The sequence below is a fragment of the Oryctolagus cuniculus genome, chromosome 21, assembly GCF_964237555.1.
Source record: "Oryctolagus cuniculus chromosome 21, mOryCun1.1, whole genome shotgun sequence".
In the NCBI taxonomy this organism is placed as follows: Eukaryota; Metazoa; Chordata; class Mammalia; order Lagomorpha; family Leporidae; genus Oryctolagus; species Oryctolagus cuniculus.
In genome coordinates this window covers 7,743,082-7,761,960 of record NC_091452.1, presented here as the reverse complement: position 1 = coordinate 7,761,960, position 18,879 = coordinate 7,743,082, and the positions used below count along the sequence as shown (strand labels likewise).

General features: G+C 49.1%; 1 protein-coding gene across 2 annotated transcripts in view; it reads left to right on the top strand.

The window, feature by feature from the left end:
* P2RX7 (purinergic receptor P2X 7) overlaps positions 1 to 17,865 on the top strand; it is a 46,060-nt gene extending 28,195 nt beyond the window's left edge. For both annotated transcript variants that reach the window (XM_002719745.5, XM_051826762.2), the window contains 5 exons: positions 8,013 to 8,103; positions 9,729 to 9,794; positions 9,882 to 10,031; positions 12,004 to 12,105; positions 15,239 to 17,865. In XM_002719745.5, coding sequence (XP_002719791.1) covers positions 8,013 to 8,103; positions 9,729 to 9,794; positions 9,882 to 10,031; positions 12,004 to 12,105; positions 15,239 to 15,736 — 907 coding nt within the window. In that variant the 3' untranslated portion in view covers positions 15,737 to 17,865. The remainder of the gene's footprint in view (positions 1 to 8,012; positions 8,104 to 9,728; positions 9,795 to 9,881; positions 10,032 to 12,003; positions 12,106 to 15,238) is intronic.
* Positions 17,866 to 18,879: the final 1,014 nt, after the last annotated feature.

Genomic DNA, 18,879 nt, shown 5'->3' with positions numbered 1-18,879 from the left:
TAGTAACTTAGCCCTAACAGTCTCCATGACCTATCATTGTCTGCAGGTGCCAGGCAGGTTTCTGTAACCATGGTTCTAGTTGGTCATTTGGGGCCTTGGGTCCAGACTCAAAATAGGCTTATGATGTTGCCTTTTCAGAGAGAGCTGCCAAGTTTTTTAATAAGGTTTTTTTTTTAGATTATTTGTTTATTTATCTATTTGAGAGGCAGAGAGGGAGAGACAGAGAGAGAGGTCTTCCATCTGCTGGTTCACTCCCCAAATGGCCTCAACAGCCGGAGCTGGGCTGATCTGAAGCCAGAAACCAGGAGCTCCTTCTGGGTCTCCCATGTTGGGGCAGGGGCCCAAGCACCTGGGCCATCTTCCACTGTTTTCCCAGGCCATGAGCAGAGAGCTGGATCAGAAGAGGAACAGCCAGGACATGAACCAGAGCCCATATGAGATGCTGGCACTGCAGGCAGAGGCTTAGCTCACTACGCCACAGCACCGGCCCAGAGAGTTGCCAAGTATACTTCTAGCATAATGCCTCTACAGTTTACCTGAAAAGTCAGTAAGGAACTTATATTGGCATTTGCCATACACTCAGTCATCAAATATATACTGCAGAGGGGCCAGCATGGTGGCACAGCAGGTTAAGCCACCACTTGCAATGCAAGCATCCCTTATCTGAGTGCTGGTTCAAGACCCAGCTACTCCTTTCTTACCCAGGTTTCTGCTAATGTGCCTGGGAAAGCAGCAGAAAATATCTCATGTACTTGGACCCCTACCACCCACATAGGAGGCAGGGACAGAGTTCCTTGTTCCTGGCTTAATCCTGGCTGTTCCAGCCATTTGGGGAATGAATCAGGAGATGGAAGATCTCTGTCTTTGTCTCTTTCTGTTTCTCTCAACCTTTAAAACAAATAAACCATGGATATATAGATATATAGCAGAAAAATATGTGCCAATCAGCATGGATTAGTAAACAAAATACACAAGGTCACTACTTTCTTGAACTTATATTCTAGTAAGTGGGCAAAAATATAAGTAAATGACAGATTCCATCAACTCAACATCATTAGCCATCAAAGAAATGCAAATCAAAGCCACAATAAGATATAACCACATGCCCACTAGAGTGGCTAAAATTTTCAAAGGTTGGTAACTCCAAATGCAGGCAAGGAGATGGGCAACTGGAACTTTCCTTCCCTGGTGAGAGTGCAAAACGCTCAACCACATTCAAGAACTGCAGGGAAGTCTCCCATGAAGCGATGCCCATCTCTACCCTGCAATCTAGAAATCCCGGGAACCCGTTTGTTTGTTTGTTTGTTTGTTTTTTTGACAGGCAGAGTGGACAGTGAGAGAGAGAGACAGAGAGAAAGGTCTTCCTTTGCCATTGGTTCACCCTTCAATGGCCACCGCTGCCGGCGCGCTGCGGCTGGCGCACCGCGCTGATCCGGTGGCAGGAGCCAGGTGCTTCTCCTGGTCTCCCATGGGGTGCAGGGCCCAAGCACTTGGACCATCCTCCACTGCACTCCCTGGCCACAGCAGAGAGCTGGCCTGGAAGAGGTGCTACCGGGACAGAATCCGGCGCCCCGACCGGGACTAGAACCCGGGGTGCCAGCGCTGCAAGGTGGAGGATTAGCCTAGTGAGCCGTGGCGCCGGCCGGAACCTGTTCTTAGATACTGCGTCCAAGGGGATGGAAGCGTTATGTCCGCGCACACAGATGTTCACAAATGTTCGTAGCAGCCTTCTTCACGAGGGCCGAAAAGCAGAAGCAACCCAAGTGTCTATCAACAAGTGAATAGATAATTATGGTATATTTATACTCATAAGCTTGGATTTCAAAAAAAATTTGCTCTAAAATACACATTTCTTTTAAATCTACCTCCCATGAACTTAAAAAAATTTTTTAAATTTATTTTCACATTATTTGAAAGGCAGAGAGAGGGAGATATCTTTCTTTTTTTTTTCTTTTGACAGGCAGAGTTAGACAGTGAGAGAAAGAGAGACAGAGAGAAAGGTCTTCCTTTTTCCGTTGGTTCACCCCCCAAGTGGCTGCCATGGCCAGTGCATTGCGGCTGGTGCGCTGCGCTGATCCGAAGCCAGGAGCCAGGTGCTTCCTCCAGGTCTCCCATGCGGGTGCAGGGCCCAAGCACCTGGGCCATCCTCCACTGCCTTCCCAGGCCACAGCAGAGAGCTGGACTGGAAGAGGGGCAACCGGGACAGAACCAGCACCCCGACCTGGATTAGAACTGGGGTGCCAGCGTCCCAGGCAGAGATTAGCCTAGTGAGCCGTGGTGCCAGCCTAGAGGGAGATATCTTTCATCCACTAACTCACCACCCTCCACCCCCAAATGCCCACAAGAGCCAGGTCAAGTCAAAGCCGGGAACCCAGAACTCCATTCAGGTCTCCCATGTGGATAGCAAGGACCTAAGTACTTGAACAGTCACCTGCTGCCTCCCTGGGTGGAGCTGGGTCAGATGCAGAGCGAGGGCTGTGATCGGGCACAATGATAACAGGCTACTGTCCCAAATGCCTGCCCCCGTGAACTTTCTGAAGCACCCTTACATAATAAAATATTACTTGATATAAATAAAGAAGAACAGACTACTGGTACTTGCACCAGCACAACTGAATCAGTCCCACAGCCATGATGCTGAGTGAAAGAAGACAAACCTTCTGTATACATCCATCTACAGGAAGTTCAAGAGCAGGCGAAACTCTGACATAAGATGAAACTGTAGTTGCTGGGCTCGAGACTGGGGAAGAGAGTAGAGCTGGATTGGAAACGAACGCAGGGAGTTCTCTGGGGTGATGGAGCATTCTAGATTTGGATGGGGCATGCACATTACTCAAGAGTACTCGCTTGTCACAACTCACGGAACAGAAGGGCTCCTTCGGGCACACACGTTGTGTTACATGTAGATTATACCACAAAGGAAAAGCACAAGTCCAGCTAAAGCATTTAAGATGATAAGAGTTTCAAAGAAGATCAACGAAGACAGTGTGACAGGGCGAGATGCCAGCAGGGAAGCCCCTCCAAGCACAGGGCTGGGAGCCTTGCAGCCCTGCCTCACTTTCCTGGTTCAGAGGAGAAGCTGCAGACGGGAGCCCACGTTGCAGGAAGCAACCAGGAAAAACCGCTCACTCCTCTGATTCCTTTTAGTATCTGAGGCTGAGGCATCTTGAACGGGCTACAAATGCGCGTTCTCGGGCCCCACCCTGGATCTTCTGAATTACAGACACTCTGGGGGCGGGGCCTGGGGATCTCACTCAGGTTCGAGTGCCTCCACACTCAGTGCCGTCCTAGAACCAGCAGCAGCGGCCTCTCCCGGGAGCTGGTTTTGATACAGAATCTGAGACTCCCCCTAGATGCACTAAGTCAAAACCTGCACTTGAACGGGATCTCTGGGAGACTGGTGTGCACAGGGACGTTTGAGAGGTGCCGATCTTGCCCGCTAGCGGCCAGCACCCAAAGTGTACTTTCCTTCTAGATGTTTTACTTGAATACTTCTCTACAACTGGGTTGCCAGCTTCCTGGGAGACTGAGTAAAACAGAATGTCTACTTAATCTGTGCATGTGAGTGCGTGCAGGAACACACACACACACACAGAGCTCCCTAACCCTCCCACTAGCATTCTTACTTCTGGAGGGTCTGCTCAAGCAATCAGATCTGTTTATATTTTACTCAGAACAGTATCATAAACTGGCAGTCGGTCCTTAGCTATGTTTTATTATTTTTGTTTATCTTGATCTGCACAATGTTTTTAAACCTGAGGCATGCTACATAGCTTCCTGCCTTTTTTGAAAAATTAAACTATTCAACAAATAACTGGACAACTTGACGGCCCCAGGTCCACATCCTACCCGCAGTCACTGGATGCAGCCGCGTACCGGTGGTCCCATCCAGAAAGGGCATGTGTGTCTTGGTCACTGTCCCCACCACTCCTTGTTGCTTATTCTTGGTCCCTGTAAGCATTTGCATTTGAGACCCCTGACTTAAAGGCTGGCTGATGGTTTTTGCCTCTACTGGGTCGCTGGCTTTCTATCCAGGGCCCTGAAGCCAGTGCTGGCCGTCCCCTGGGGCTCTGCTGAAAAGGCATGTGGCCAGAGAGAAGAGAGGGTCAGTGGTCCCCTGACTGCCCTTCCGCCTGCTTCTTTAGCAGTCTGCAGACGCATGCAGAGCTGTGCACCAATCAGACGCTGGCAAATGCCCTGGGGGCCTCTGAGCGGAGCCTAAGAACATCAGCTCCCGGGGAGATCTGAGCTTTCTGGAGACCGGAGATGGTTCTGATGTCGATGTTCTTTTAGAACAAGGTGTTTGAGCATTTGTTGTCTGCAGTGAGCACCAGAAGGAATCTTTGGTCAAAAATACATTGTGGAGATCAGATGGTTAAGTGAACAAGTTATTTTCAAATAGCCTCAAAGAGAGAAGGAGATTACAGGTATTCGGAGAAACATGTAACGTTCCAAAACACAGGAAGTTGAAGGAGATGATCACATCACAGAATTTTGCCCTTTACAGAGAAGATCTATGGCAAATCCTTCCTGGGCAAATGTGTGATCCAGCTTGTATCAACACGTGTCACGTAGGGCAGAGCCACACGGAATGCTTGATGTATTTCTCAGCTCCCAGGGGGTGAGTGTGTATGTGTTAGTTTCCTGTGACTGCTGTAACAAATTACTGCAGATTTGGTGGCTTCAAACAATGGAAATTCATCTCTCGCGGTTCTAGAGGCCAGAAGTATGAAATCATGGTGGCCCCAGGACTGGGCTCCCCCTGAAGGCTCCAGGGAAGGGCCCTTTCCTGCCTCTTCCAGCTTCTTGGGGCTCCAGGTGTTTATGCCTTGGCTTGTGGCTGCATCCGTCCCCTCTCTGCCTCTGTCTCCTCCTGGCCTTCTACTCTGTGTCTCTGGGTCTTGAATCTCCCTCTCCTTTGTCTTACAAGGATACCAGTCACTGGATCCAGGACCTACTCACAATCCAGAATGATATCACCTTGAGATCTTTACCTTAACCATATCTGTAAAGATCCTATTTCCGGGGCTGGTGCTGTGGCATAGTGGGTAAAGCCACCACCCGCAGTACTGGCATCCCATATGGTTCCAAGTCCTTGGGCCCCTGCACCCACATGGGAGACCTGGAAGAAGCTCCCGGCTCCTGGCTTTGGATTGGCCCAGCACTGGCCATTGCAGCCATTTGGGGAGTGAACCAGTGCATGGACGATCTCTCTCTCTCTCTCTCTCTGCAACTCTGCCATTCAAATAAGCAAATAAATCTTTAAAAAATCCCACTTCCAAACAAGATCATGTTCAACAGGTGCTGGAGGTTAGATTCTTGGACATATCTTCTTTGGGAGCCACCTCTCAATCCACTACGGTGCACTAAAAACATCCTCATTCAGGGCCTGGTGTTTCTCAGAGTGTGGGCCACTGAGCACCCGGCATCAGAAACACCTTGTACCTCTACTAGAAACACAAGGGTACTTCTAAAAGTTCATGGAAAAATGGAATGAAAAGATAAGTTTATTTTGGTGCAGAAAAATTGGAACTCCATTTGCAGTTTTTCCATAATATATATTTTCCACGAACTTTTTGAAGATTCCTTGTATTCACAGATTCCAAAACTATTTCGCACCAGAACAAATTTAATCTTTAGATTGCATTTTTTTTTTGAGCTTTCTGAAGTGTCCTTGTACAGATTCTGAAACCATTTGTTAGACTTCCTGAAACCACTCTTCTGGGAGGAACCCCAGGAGTCTGCCTTTTGAACACACTTCAGAAGAACCACCGAGTGATTGCTGTCCTCGGTTAAAGAACCACTTCAACAAGATCCTGAACGCAGGAACTCAAGTGCTCACTGCACAATACCAGCCTTCGCGAGTGAACCAATCTGCCTGGGAAGGTCACGCCAGCCCTGGCCTTGGAGGACTGATGCGGCCTCGCCTGCATACAGAAAAACAAATCACTCAAAGGACAGGCTGTTCTGGAGTGAGGATCGCCAGAGGCAAAGAAACCGAAAGCCCTCCAGCCAGCAAGTGGCACCCAAGTGCCTGAGAATAGCACTGGGTGAATACAACATCTGGGGAGTCGTGGTCTAAGAGTTTCGGGCGTCCCGTGCTCTCTCCTGGCAGAACATCTGTCTTCCATTTCTCTCTCCTCACTCCCATAAGTAGATGGTGAATTAGGAACTCAGGGAAAATAATACAGACCCTTCTCTAAAACCAGCCACCTGGGGGGGTGGTGAGAGGGAGGAACAGATTCCGAAGGCCCAACGAGGCATGTGGGTTAAGCCTTCCTAATTCTTCGTGAGCAACCAAACAGGCCATGTTCCCTGACGGCAGCACGGCTGGCAGCTGCTTATTTGGGGGGACTTGTGCCCGAACCTTAATTTACAAAGGCGCCCAGTGATGACATGGAGAGGTCAATGTCACGAAAAGAAGGATTCGCTGCACACATGTCCCAGGAGACAGGGGCATGCCCCACCCTGCCGTGCCCCACCACAGGGCCACAGGGGAAGCACCAGGTTGGGTCGGGAGGCAGAAGCAAGGGGGAAAGCATGAACCGGACCCTTCACTGTTTTCCATGAAGGCAGCTAGGCAGTGCTGGAGACCATCTTGGTGTGTGGCTGATTTGAGCAAGGTCCCTGGGCTGCAGGACACAGTGGTGGTCTCTAGCTGTCTGGCCCTGACCCCACCTGCCCCTAAGGGGAAATGTTAGAGTGGTGTGTGGCAGGTGGTTGGAGTGTTTACAGCATGACTGCCACGAGCTCAGAGAAACCAGATCATGGGACCATGGGGAGACAGGACCACCTCTGCCTTCACGCTGGGCTGTGATTAAGGTTGCCACACAGCAAACCCAGAATCTGGGACGGAACAGTTGGAACAGACGGCAGAAGTGCACCTGCTCCCCATCCAGTCCTTGGTAGCTATGATTCACACCCCAACTTTGTTTGAGAAGCCAAACATATTTTTCTCCCTTAAGGGATAATCAGATGACTTGAAGTTTTTAAATTTTTAAATACTTTTTTAAATTTCTGCTAGTTATTAATCCTGCATTGCTTAAAAATTGTTCCTTTTAATCTTTTTTTTTTTTTTTTAATTTGACAGATAGAGTTAGCCAGTGTGAGAGAGAGACAGAGAGAAAGGTCTTTCTTCTGTTGGTTCACCCCCCAAATGGCCGCTACAGCCAGCGCACTGCGCTGATCTGAAGCCAGGAGCCAGGTGCTTCTCCTGGTCTCCCATGCGGGTGCAGGGCCCAAGCACTTGGGCGATCCTCCACTGCCTTCCTGGGCCACAGCAGAGAGCTGGACTGGAAGAGGAGCAACCAGGACTAGAACCCGGCACCCATATGGGATGCCAGTGCCGCAGGCGGAGGATTAGCCTAGTGAGCCACAGCACTGGCCACTCTCCTTTTAATCTTAAAGCTGATGTCACTCACTCTGTGATGGAGGAATATCTAGGGGGTCACGTTTGGTTGCAGGTGGCCACAGAGAGTCACGGATGGATTCAGACCCTGTTCTTGATGCCAACAGCGGCAGAGCTGCAAAACAGACGAGGAAGACTAGATGGGCTACTGTTTTGCTCTCTTCCTTTCGTAAAATACCAGTTTTTTTTTTTTTTTTTGTTTTGTTTTTTTTTTTTTTTTTTTTTTTTTGACAGAGTGAGACAGTGAGAGAGAGAGACAGGTCTTCCTTTGCCATTGGTTCACCCTCCAATGGCCGCTGCGGCTGGCGCGCTGCGGCTGGCGCACCGCGCTGATCCGATGGCAGGAGCCAAGTGCTTCTCCTGGTCTCCCATGGGGTGCAGGGCCCAAGCACTTGGGCCATCCTCCACTGCATTCCCTGGCCACAGCAGAGAGCTGGCCTGGAAGAGGGGCAACCGGGACAGAATCCGGTGCCCCAACCGGGATTAGAACCCGGGGTGCCGGCGCCGCAAGGCGGAGGATTAGCCTACTGAGCCACGATGCTGGCTAAAATACCAGCACTTTCAAAGAGATCTTGATAAATATGGATCGTTTTCCCTCCTACAGATACGCCAAGTACTATAAAGAAAACAACGTTGAGAAACGGACTCTGATAAAAGTCTTCGGGATCCGTTTTGACATTCTGGTTTTTGGCACCGTAAGTCTCTCCTCCCAGCCCCGGGTGCCTCCGTTCCGGAACCGTGTCCTCACTACTGCTGCAGTGCCTTGAAGGGTGGGCGGGTTTGGTCACAGTCATTAGCTGGCACTGTGCATTCTGCATGTAGCATAAGACAGGAGGGAGCCTGTCCATAAAGAAACCATCCAACAATCACAAGAGTGGGATTGGGGGAAAAAATTCTAATATTCAGTTTAGAAAAATACTCTAATACTTAAAAAACAAGAGAGGACAAAATCCTTTTGCAAAATACTTGGAAGTAATAGAATATAAGTTGAGTTGGCTTAGGGGAAATATGTCATTGGGGCAGAGAGTTCACTTGGTTCACATAACTGAAAAATCCAGAGGTCAATACAGGCTTCAGGCATGGTTAGACCCAGTTGTTCAACCAATATCATCAGGAATCTGTGTCCGTCCATCCCTACACCTGTTCCCCTCTGTCCTGGTGTCAGCCTCTGAAGGGCCACCTCCACATGCTGTGTCAGGCAGCTGCTTATCTCTTGCCAGTATGGCAACCCCAGTGGAGAGAGAACACCTCTGCTGAGTCTCAGCAGCCACCTGAGGCTCCCATTGGCCCAGTGTGGGTCACACACACACTGCAGTCACGCCATGCTACACTCTCAGTGGCTTGTCCTGGACCAGCCCTGTCCCAGCCGAGGGGCCAGAGGAGAGGGCCAGCCTCCCCTGGACCCTCCATCAAACGATATGGACTGAGGGAGAGTCAGTCCTCCAAAAGCAGATGAGGGTGCTGCCACCAAAGGAGGAAAGAGAATGCCAGGTGCGCAGAGCCCCACAGAGCCCACCCCGCCCTGGTCAACAGCACGTGATTCATGTAACACAGCAATGAGCAGCACACGGTTGGATGGGATGCAGCCGAGAAGGTGCAGAGCCCACTAGGAGCAAGAGCGACATGGTCATCCAAGGGGAGACTTTGTGCAGAAATTCCTTCGTTCTGCTGCCAAAGTGATTTCAGACCACGTCCAAGCAAAGCCGTCCGGAAACCCTCACCCTGTGTGCAAAAACAAGAAGCCGTCCATGGCTCTCCGCTTAAAGTGAGGGTTCCGGGCTTTTGTTGAAAATATCCATGGGTCCGAAGACACCTTGGATGGCAGAAACAGGATCAACCAGCCCCAGCTTCAGTCTCTGCTCCCGGGAGCACTCGGTGCAGAACTAGGCCTACTTCGGGGGCCGGCGCTGTGGCTCACTTGGTTAATCCTCTGCCTGCGGTGCCGGCATCCCATATGGGCGCCAGGTTCTAGTCCCAGTTGCTCCTCTTCTAGTCCAGCTCTCTGCTGTGGCCCGGGAGTACAGTGGAGCATGGCCCAAGTGCTTGGGCCCTGCACCCGCATGGGATCCTAGGAGGAAGCACCTGGCTCCTGGCTTTGGATCGGCGCAGTGCCAGCTGCAGTGGCCATTTTGGGGGTGAACCAACGGAGAGAAGACCTTTCTCTCTCTCTCTCTCTCTCTCTCTCACTAACTCTGCCTGTCAAATAAAAAAAAAAAAAAAAAGAACTAGGCCTACTTCACACTAGAACCAACAACTGCAACTTACCGCAAAACAACGTCTCTGAATTTCAGCTGAGTCACCTCTCCCACTCTGTTTTCAGGGAGGAAAATTTGACATCATCCAGCTGATTGTGTACATCGGCTCAACGCTCTCCTACTTTGGTTTGGTAAGAGATTCCCTTTCCTACGCTCTTAGAAAGTGATTTTGCAGGAGGAAGTCTCATGCCCCTGGTGCTTGTCTGGGTTTCCCCCAGGCCACCGTGTGCATCGACTTTCTCATCAACACTTACTCCAGCAACTGCTGCCGCTCCCACATCTATCCCCGTTGCACGTGCTGCGAGCCCTGTGCGGCCAACGAGTACTACCACAGGAAGAAGTACGAGTCTCTCGTGGAGCCAAGGCGGGTGAGCTGTGCCGTGGATGCGGGATGCCAAACACTCCCAGCTTCCCTTGGATCAGGGCTGCAGGATATCCTGTCTGCAGCCAATACCCACCCCCACTCCCCCACCTCCACTCCCCCCAGCCTCCGTCTATGGCCCACAAGATCCTCCTGTCTGGTCCTGAGTAAATTTTAAATGGGAGACAATCATAATATCAAAACATCTGTACAGTACTTCTAAATGTCATGTATCTATTCAAGGAATCCTCACAACAGCCCTACTGATAAAAAAAAAAGAAGACATAATAGTGGCACTTAAGTTTTCCTTAAAAATATTTATTTGTTTATTTGAAAGGCAGAGTTACAGAGAGGCAGAGAGAGAGAGAGAGAGAGAGAGAGAGGATGAGAGAGAGAGGTCTTCCATCTGCAGATTCACTCCACAGATGGCCACAATGGCCGGAGCTGGGCCACCCTAGGTCAGGAGCCAGGAGCTTCTTCCAGGTCTCCCACATGAATGCAGGGTCCTAAGGACTTGGGCCATCTTCCACTGCTTTCCCAGGCCATTAGCAGAGAGCTGGATCGGAAGTGGAGCAGCTGTGACTCGAACCAGCACCCATATGGGATGCCGGCACTGTAGGCGGAGGCTTTACCGGCTACGCCATAGCGCCAGCCCCTATTATGTCTTTCTAAACAGGAGTAAGCTGAGGTACAGGAAGGTTCAATAATTTGTCCAAAGTTCTACGGCAGGAATGTGTCAGAGCTAATCGGAGCTTCAGCATTCACGTCCATAGCCACAGCTTACAGATCCTGGCATGAGCATGCATTCAGGCATTTTGTTGAGATTAATAAAGCAAGCAGCACAATAAGTATGTTGTGAGGTTAAAGCAACTACAAACATAAGTTCTGTATATTTTCTACATTTCTTTCTTTTAAAAAAGATTTATTTATTTGAAAAGCACAGTTACAGAGACTGAGAGAGATCTCCCATCTGCCACTCCATTCCACAGATGGCCTATACCTCTGCAGCTGGGCCAGGCCCAAGTCAGGAGCCAGGAGCTTCATCTAGATCTCCCATGTGGGTACAGGGTTCCAAGCACTTGGGTCACCTTCCACTGCTTTCCCAGCTGTATCCGCAGGGAGCTGGATCAGAAGTGGAGCAGCGGGATGTGACTCAGCATCCATATAAGATGCCTGTATGGCAGGCGGCAGCTTTACCTGCTACGCCACAGTGCCGGCCCCTACACATCTATTTTATTATACAATACATGTGTGTACAAGAAAGTATTAAGCACCCACAAACATGGTAACTGTGGTTGCTTCTGGAAACGAGCTTAGGTGGGGGTGGGGCAGTGTCAGGGGAACACGAGCCTCGTGTGACTTGCTTCGATTCGATGATTTGAACTTGACTAAGCAGGTCCTCTGCACTCTGTTCCACGATACTCCCCACCAGAGAAACCTCTGGCACCTAAAGAACAGAGAAGGCTCCCTTGTCTTCCCCACATCCAAGGACATCACTGCCCTTCCTGTCAGCAGCTCAATGCACATTCATTGTCCATTGTTCGTGTATGCACAGTGAAGTCAGAGTTCATTTTTGCAACTAGAAATAATCACCATTTCATGGCCCAAGGCGAGATGAAATTCTACAAACACAATAATTGAAGCTGCGGTAGTATAACTTTCTGGAAAATCCAGAGTAACTGATATTGAGAGAATAGAACAAAGGAATCTGGCATAGCATTTGGTAGACCTAAGACTGTTAGGCAGTCTGCTGTGGACAGGCTGAGCCTACAAGCTAAGGCAAAAGGCTTCCTTTTCTGGTTTACTCTTAGACTCAGAAATCATTCATTCTTGGCTAGCAAAAGTTTCTGGTTAATTTGTTCACCAGTTTGACAGCTGGTCAGTGGGAATGAGGTTGTCTTTAGATAGACAGAAAGTAGAAAGGCAATTCTCGATCTTTCTGTACAAAATGGGTAAACGTTTATACTTTCCTTTCCTAGACACTAAAGTATGTGTCCTTTGTGGATGAACCCCACATTCGGATGGTGGACCAGCAGCTCCTTGGGAAAAGTCTGCAGGATGTCCCAGGCCAAAAAATCCCAGTAAGTTGCAATATTTGGTCCTTTTTGTATACATACATACATACATCTATATGATTTACTATTAAATATAAACACATCTAGAAGTTTGAACTAATCATAATTGATGAATGACGTAGCTAGCAACCACATTACAAAACTGAATATTCTTGTAGGACTGTATCCCATCACTAACCACCCTTAAGTGTCCTAACCTGCTCTACATGGAAGGGCTTCAGAGGAAGTGAGCTGGGTGGGCTTTGCCGAGGGCACTCAGAGGCCAACACGAGGGACTGAGATTTGTTTGCCTTGTTGGCTCTGATCTTGCCCTTACCGTGTTCCTTGGCTTAGACCTAAGTCACTGTGTAACGTGTAAACAAGCAGTCATCATCCTGTATCCAAAGATCAATTTTACACCTTCCAGAATCCTGTGAAAACAGAACCCTAGGTGTACATTCCGTATATAGTCTGTAGAGTGTCTGGTTCCTTTCACTCAATGCTACTTCTCGTGTGCTGTCCATGACACTGCATACAGCAACAGTTCATTCTCTGTGCTGTGTAACTTCCATTTTGTAAACATCCAGTTTATTTATCCATTCTCCAGGTGGGGGGTGTTCCTACTTGGTGTCTACTTGGGTGCTAATGCCAGCAGGGCTGCGGCTCCCCACATGGCACCCTGCTGGGTAATTCCTGAGAGAATGGCCGAGCTGGTTGTGGAAGCTGCTCACAGACAGTGCTGCACTGCCCAGAGTTCGGGCTCACCGTTGCTAACTCATAGTTTCCTTGGGCTGCGAATTCCCACTAGCTGGATGGCTTCAAACAGAAATGTACTGTGTCACGGTTCTGGAAGGCAGAGGTCTGACCCAAGGTGTTGGCAGGGCCCTCACCCCCTCTGCTGGTTCTCAGGAAGAATCCTTCTCTGCTCCCTCCTAGTATCTCCTGTTTAACACTGGCAGGGACCCAGTGGTAACACAGGCATCATGGTCTCATCCCCTCAGAGAAAGCTTTTCCATTTCACTGTTTGCTATAGTACCAGAGGGTCTTAAAAAATTCATGGGAAATGTATACTATGAAAAAAACTGTGCATAGATTTTTTAAAAATGTACCAAGAAACTTACCTATTTTCCATGGATTTTTTAAAAATATTCTGTGTTTACAGTACTCTTTTTGGAATGCACTATCAGATTAAAAATACTCCTTTGTGTTCCTAGTATCCTTTTGTTTTCTTGTTATGTGGTTATTATACAGGTTGATTTTTGTTTTCTGAAATAAACTTAATTTGAATGAGATGCAATACTTTATAGTCAAAGCTGGATTTGATTTGCTAATATCAAAGATTTGTATATCTCATTTTGAATGATCAAAATATCCCCATTCCTGTAATGTCCTTGTAGAGTTTAGGTCTTACATGAAACATTTGCGTGTGTGTGTATGTGAATATAAAAATTACTACTTTAACCATTTTAAAGTGTACAATTCAGTGACATTTAGTACATTCACAATGCTATGAAACCATGACCACTGTCTAATTCTAGAACTTTCCAATCACCCCTAAGGGAAACCCTGTGTGCATTAAGTAGCTACTTCCCTTCACCCCTGGCCAACTGCTGCTCTACTTTCTGTCTCTGTTGATTTGCCAGTTTCAGGCATTTTGTATAAAGGGAATCATATACTATGTGGTTTTCTTACGTCTGGCTTCTCTCATTAAGCATTTTTTCAGGGTTTATCCATGTTGTGTCAGTATCAGTATTTTTTATGATTAAGTAATATTCCATTATATGGACACATCATGTCTGCTTTATTCTTCAATTAACGGACACACAATTGATGTTTCTACCTTTTAGTTATTGTGAAGAGTGCTTCTGTGAACACTTATATACAATAAATAGTCAGTTCTTTAAAAAGTTTATCTGAGGAACTGGCATCGTGGCACAGCAGACTAAGCTGCCACCTGCGACACTGGCATTCGATATGAGCACTGGCTCGAGTCCCGGCAGCTCCACTTCTGATGCAGCTCCCTGCTAATGTGCCTGGGAAAGCAGCAGAAAATGGCCCCAGTGCTTGAGCCCCTGCACCCACACAGAGACCCAGATGGAGTTCCAGGCTCCTGGCTTTGGTCTGGCCCAGCCCCTGCTATTACAGCAAATTTCAGGACTAAACAGTAGATGGAAGATTAATCAACTGACCGATCAATTGATCCATCTATCTTTCCCGTTCTCTGTAACTTTGCCTTTAAAATTAATACATAAAATCTTGTTTTAAAAATAAAAATCTATTTGAGGTTCAAAGAGAAAGAGGAGGGGATGACCAGAAAGCTCTCACCCTCTGGTTCACTCCTCAAATGCCCACAGTGGTGGGGGCTGGGAAGTACTGAAGTCAGGAGCCAGGAATTTAATCCAGGTCTCCCCGTGGGTGCCAGAGACCCAGGTATCTGGACCACGGGTCACTCCCCCCAGGGTACACATTAGCAAGAGGCTCAAGGAGGAGCTAGAACAAATGGGGGAACGTATGCATCTTAACAGGTTTCTTAACCCTCAGGCCAAACTCCTGCTGCGAGAACTACTCAGGTCCCGAGTGTGCCTGACTCAGACTGTCCTCATCCAGTGAACAAAGGTTCTGTCACACACAGACATGGCTGTTCCGGCAGCTCCTCCTGGAGGCTGACATGCAGAACGCCAGCAGAAGGAGCCAGGGGGCACACAGCCTGTCGCCTATATGCTGGGCCTGGTGACACGGCAGTCAGCAAAGCACACAGGATCTCTGCTTTCTTATAGAAAAAGAATCATCATCATCGTTCTCATCACCAAACAAACACACAGATTAGTAAGATCATTTCGGGTGGTAACAAGTTTGCTGAAGAATGCAACACGTCACAGTGCGGTGAGTGATTGCCCGGGAGCTGAGCGGCTAGCCAGGGTGGCCAGGGCAAGAGGTGACATCCTGATCTGAAGCCTGGATTTTCCTAAATTTCACTTTCAAAATCCACAGAACGAAGACAAGGATACCTATTGCATGAGGTTCTTCAAAGGCTTAAATGAAATGGAGGTCACCGTAGTTAGCCCGGTAGTGAATGCAATGCTGTAAGTTAGCATAGGAATGCGATGATGGAGTCCTAGGGTTGTCACTGCTGATGGGTTGGGAATTTTGACTTTTTCAGAGACCCCCGAGGGACTTCACAGACTTGTCCAAGCTGCCCCTGTCTTTCCTTGACCCACACCCAACTCCTGGACAAGCAGAAGAAATGCAGCCACTTAGTGAAGGGGAGACTGCTAGATCCAGGGGCTGTCCGGACTGGTGCCAGTGTGGAAACTGCCTGCCGTCCCAACTCCCCGCGAGCCACCGCTGCCTGGAGGAGCTGTGCTGCCGGAGAAAGCCAGGGGCCTGCGTCACTACCTCCCAGCTGTTTGGGAAGCTTGTGCTATCCAAGCCCACCTTGCAGTTCCTCCTGCTCTACCAGGAGCCCCTGCTGGCACTGGATGCAGAGGCCACCACCAGCCAGCTGCGACACTGCGCCTACAGGTGCTACATCGCCTGGCGCTTCGGCTCCCAGGACCTGGCTGACTTTGCCATCCTGCCCAGCTGCTGCCGCTGGAGGATCCGAAAGGAGTTTCCCAAGAGTGAAGGGCCGTACAGTGGCTTCAAGAGCCCTTACTGACAGCATGGGGATGCGGAAGTCGCGTTCACGTTTCCTCCGCCAGTGCCCCGAGCTTCCCCTACAGCATCTGCCGCCCAACTTTCAGCCAAAGGGGAAGTGTTCTCTCCTCCTGCAGCTCTAAGCAGCTAGCCCCACCCCATGTCTATGGGCTCTGCATCCACAGTCTCAATCACCCACATATTGAAAATATTTGGGGGGAAAAAAATCCAGAAAGTTCCAAACGACAAAACTTGAATTTGCTGCACGTCGAGTTCTATGCTGAATGCACACAGAGTGAAGTTCAGGCACTGTTTTGGGGGGTTTATAAAGAACCTGGAGCTGATTGAAAGGATAGGGGAGGATGTGTGGGGATGACACACAAATACTACACTGTTTTATAGAAAAGACGTGGATTTTGAAGTTTGAGGGGGCTCCTGGAACCAGCCTCCTGCAGACACCCAGAGACAACTGTACGTGTCAGCGCAGCGACCTGGCTAAGCCAACCAGAACTGTTCTGCAAGGACTGAGCTAGGAGATTCAGATTCCAGTGTCAATTCTCTCACCAGGGAGTGGAAGGACCCCAGGCCTTCAGTGTCTGCATCGTGGTCTCCCGGTCTCCCCATTATCCAACCGACCACCTCACAGAGATGTGGCAGAGACTTGAGATGTTATCCACGCACTGTCTGCTCATGTATGAAGACCCACCTGCACACAAAGCATCTCACCGTGGGGGCAGAGGCCCAGGGGTTCCGTCTCCTCCCCTGCAGCATGGGCAGGCTGGCTGCCTTGCATAACTTGATACTGAGTCCTTTCAGGATTATTGGCAGCTTTCACTTCCTGCCTTGGGGCGATCTAACTCTCCTCCCTGCTGGGGGAGAGGAACCCCAGCAGCCAGGCAGAGAGCACAGTGCCCAACCAGCCACCCCGCCTTCCAGCCACCTCGTCCCAGACAGCAAACATGGGAGACAGGAAGTCTACTGACATGTCACTGAGACTGCGTGAGACACCTCCAAGTGAGACAAACACCTCCTGTCTGCCCAGAGAGCCGAGTGGCCATCTAAGTCACTCAGTTTGTACGGCAGCATCACTGACAGCGAGCCTGAAGCTGAAACCATTCCTTCTCTGGTTCTAAGGTTCTCAGGGAGCCCCTCAGGAGCCTAGGTTTCTATGGAACGTTCCAGGAGGGCTACAGACCCAACTGGGTAACTCACCAGACCAGCCCTGGAACCTGTCCGCTCTAACCGCTGAGCTACCCAGTGCATTCCAGGCCTCAGGGCGAGTCTGTGCCTGGAAGTGACTGCTGCCATTCGAAACCAGCATGTGCCTTTCCCGTCCTGTGCTCTGCCGCCGGTCAGAACCAGTGTGGTCTGGATGGGACGCAGAGAGCAGCCCCCACCCAACCCTCCTCCATCCCTGTGCATCAACTGCTGAGAATGTGAGCCTGAAGAGCCGCGGGGCTGAGGGTCCTGCTCCAGGATCGTCTGCTCATGGCTTTCTCACTGCGGCCTGCTGTTCGTGTGGCTCGCAACGGCCATTCAGAGTAAGACACAGTTTACAGCCCACTGTTCAGTACCGTGGCCAGTGATGAATCTGCGAGTTTGTTTTACACATACTCCAAGATTCACCATTTTGACACATTTTAAAAACCAGCAGCTTTCTACCACTGTATGAATGCCAGTAATGAATAAAATGTAGAATAGCATGAATAAAAACCTTCTTTTATTGACCCAAGGTTTTCTCTGGCCTTAAACTCAGGAATCAAGTTAATTATGCCAGATTGAACTTTCATTTTTATTACCTTTTCACAGATATTTTTGAAAAGTAGGTTCTATCTGACTTCTTCAGAACTGTGATGTTTTTACTCTAAGAATTCTATGCCGGGGCCGGCGCTGTGGCGTAGTAGGCTAAGCCTCTGCTGCGGTGCCGGCATCCCATATGGGTGCCAGTTTGTGTTCCAGCTGCTACTCTGCCAATCCAGCTCCCTGCTAATAGCCCAGGACTGCAACAGAGGATGCTCGGGCCCTCACATCCACATGGGAGACTCAGAAGAAGCTCCTGGCTCCTGGCTTCAGATCAAGACCTTTTTCTCTGTCTCTTCCTCTCTCTGTAACTCTGCCCCTCAAATAAATAAATAAAATCTTAAAAAAAAATTCTATGTTACTGCTGCAGGTTTTTATTCGGATGTGTCTACACCTGTATACCTTCATCTTTGTTGCCTTACTCCTGGTGCGTTTCCGTCACTCACAAAGGCCCCGTTTGGAGTCAGGATTTGGCAAACTCTCCTATCCTCCTCCGCCTGCCCACAGATGCTCTGGGTGAGGGGCTGATGTCACCTCAGACACCTCCACGGCTGTGTCTGTGTTCTTGCTTTTCAACTACTGCCTAAAGTAGCATCACTACCAAAGGCAGAGTCACTTGTTGCAGGATCTGTCTTATTGAACTTGAATACATTCTCTGACCGTGGTAACCGCCCAGGATCCACTGCTGTGTCTCTGTCTCCCGAGAGATCTGTTCTCTTGCCACAGCCTGACTGATTCTGTGTGGAATTGGCAACGCACTTGCATTTCTCTCTCTAAAGGAAACCACTGTTTAAACCTTCCTAATTCTCATGTGTCAGCAGAAGTATTCTTGTTTAGCTTGACTGTTTGAATAAAAAATGATGTTCCAGGCTCCTGGCTTTGGCCTGGCCCTGCCCTAGCTGTTATGGGTATCTGGGGCATGAACCAGCAGATGGAAGATCTCTCTCTCTTTCTCTGTCTGCCTTTCAAATAAAATGAAAATAAACAAAAATGGAAAACAAATGGCTAGAGAAGTACTTTTATAAAATAAATATCCAGGGCCAGCACTGTAACATAGCAGGTTAAGCCTCCATCTACTGTACCAGCATCCCATACGGGCACCAGGTCAAGTCCTGGCTGCTCCACTTTGGATCCAGCTCCCTGCTAATATGCCTTGGAAGGCAGTAGAAGATGGCCCAAATGCTTGGGGCTCTGCACTCATGTGGGAGACCGGGAAGAAGCTTCTGGCTCCTGGCTTCAGATCCGCCCAGCTCCAGCATGGCAGCCATTTGGGAAGTGAACCAATGAATGGAAGACCTCTCTCTCTCTCTCTGTCTCTCCCTAACATTGCCTCTTAAATAAATCTTTAAAGAAAATAATAAAATA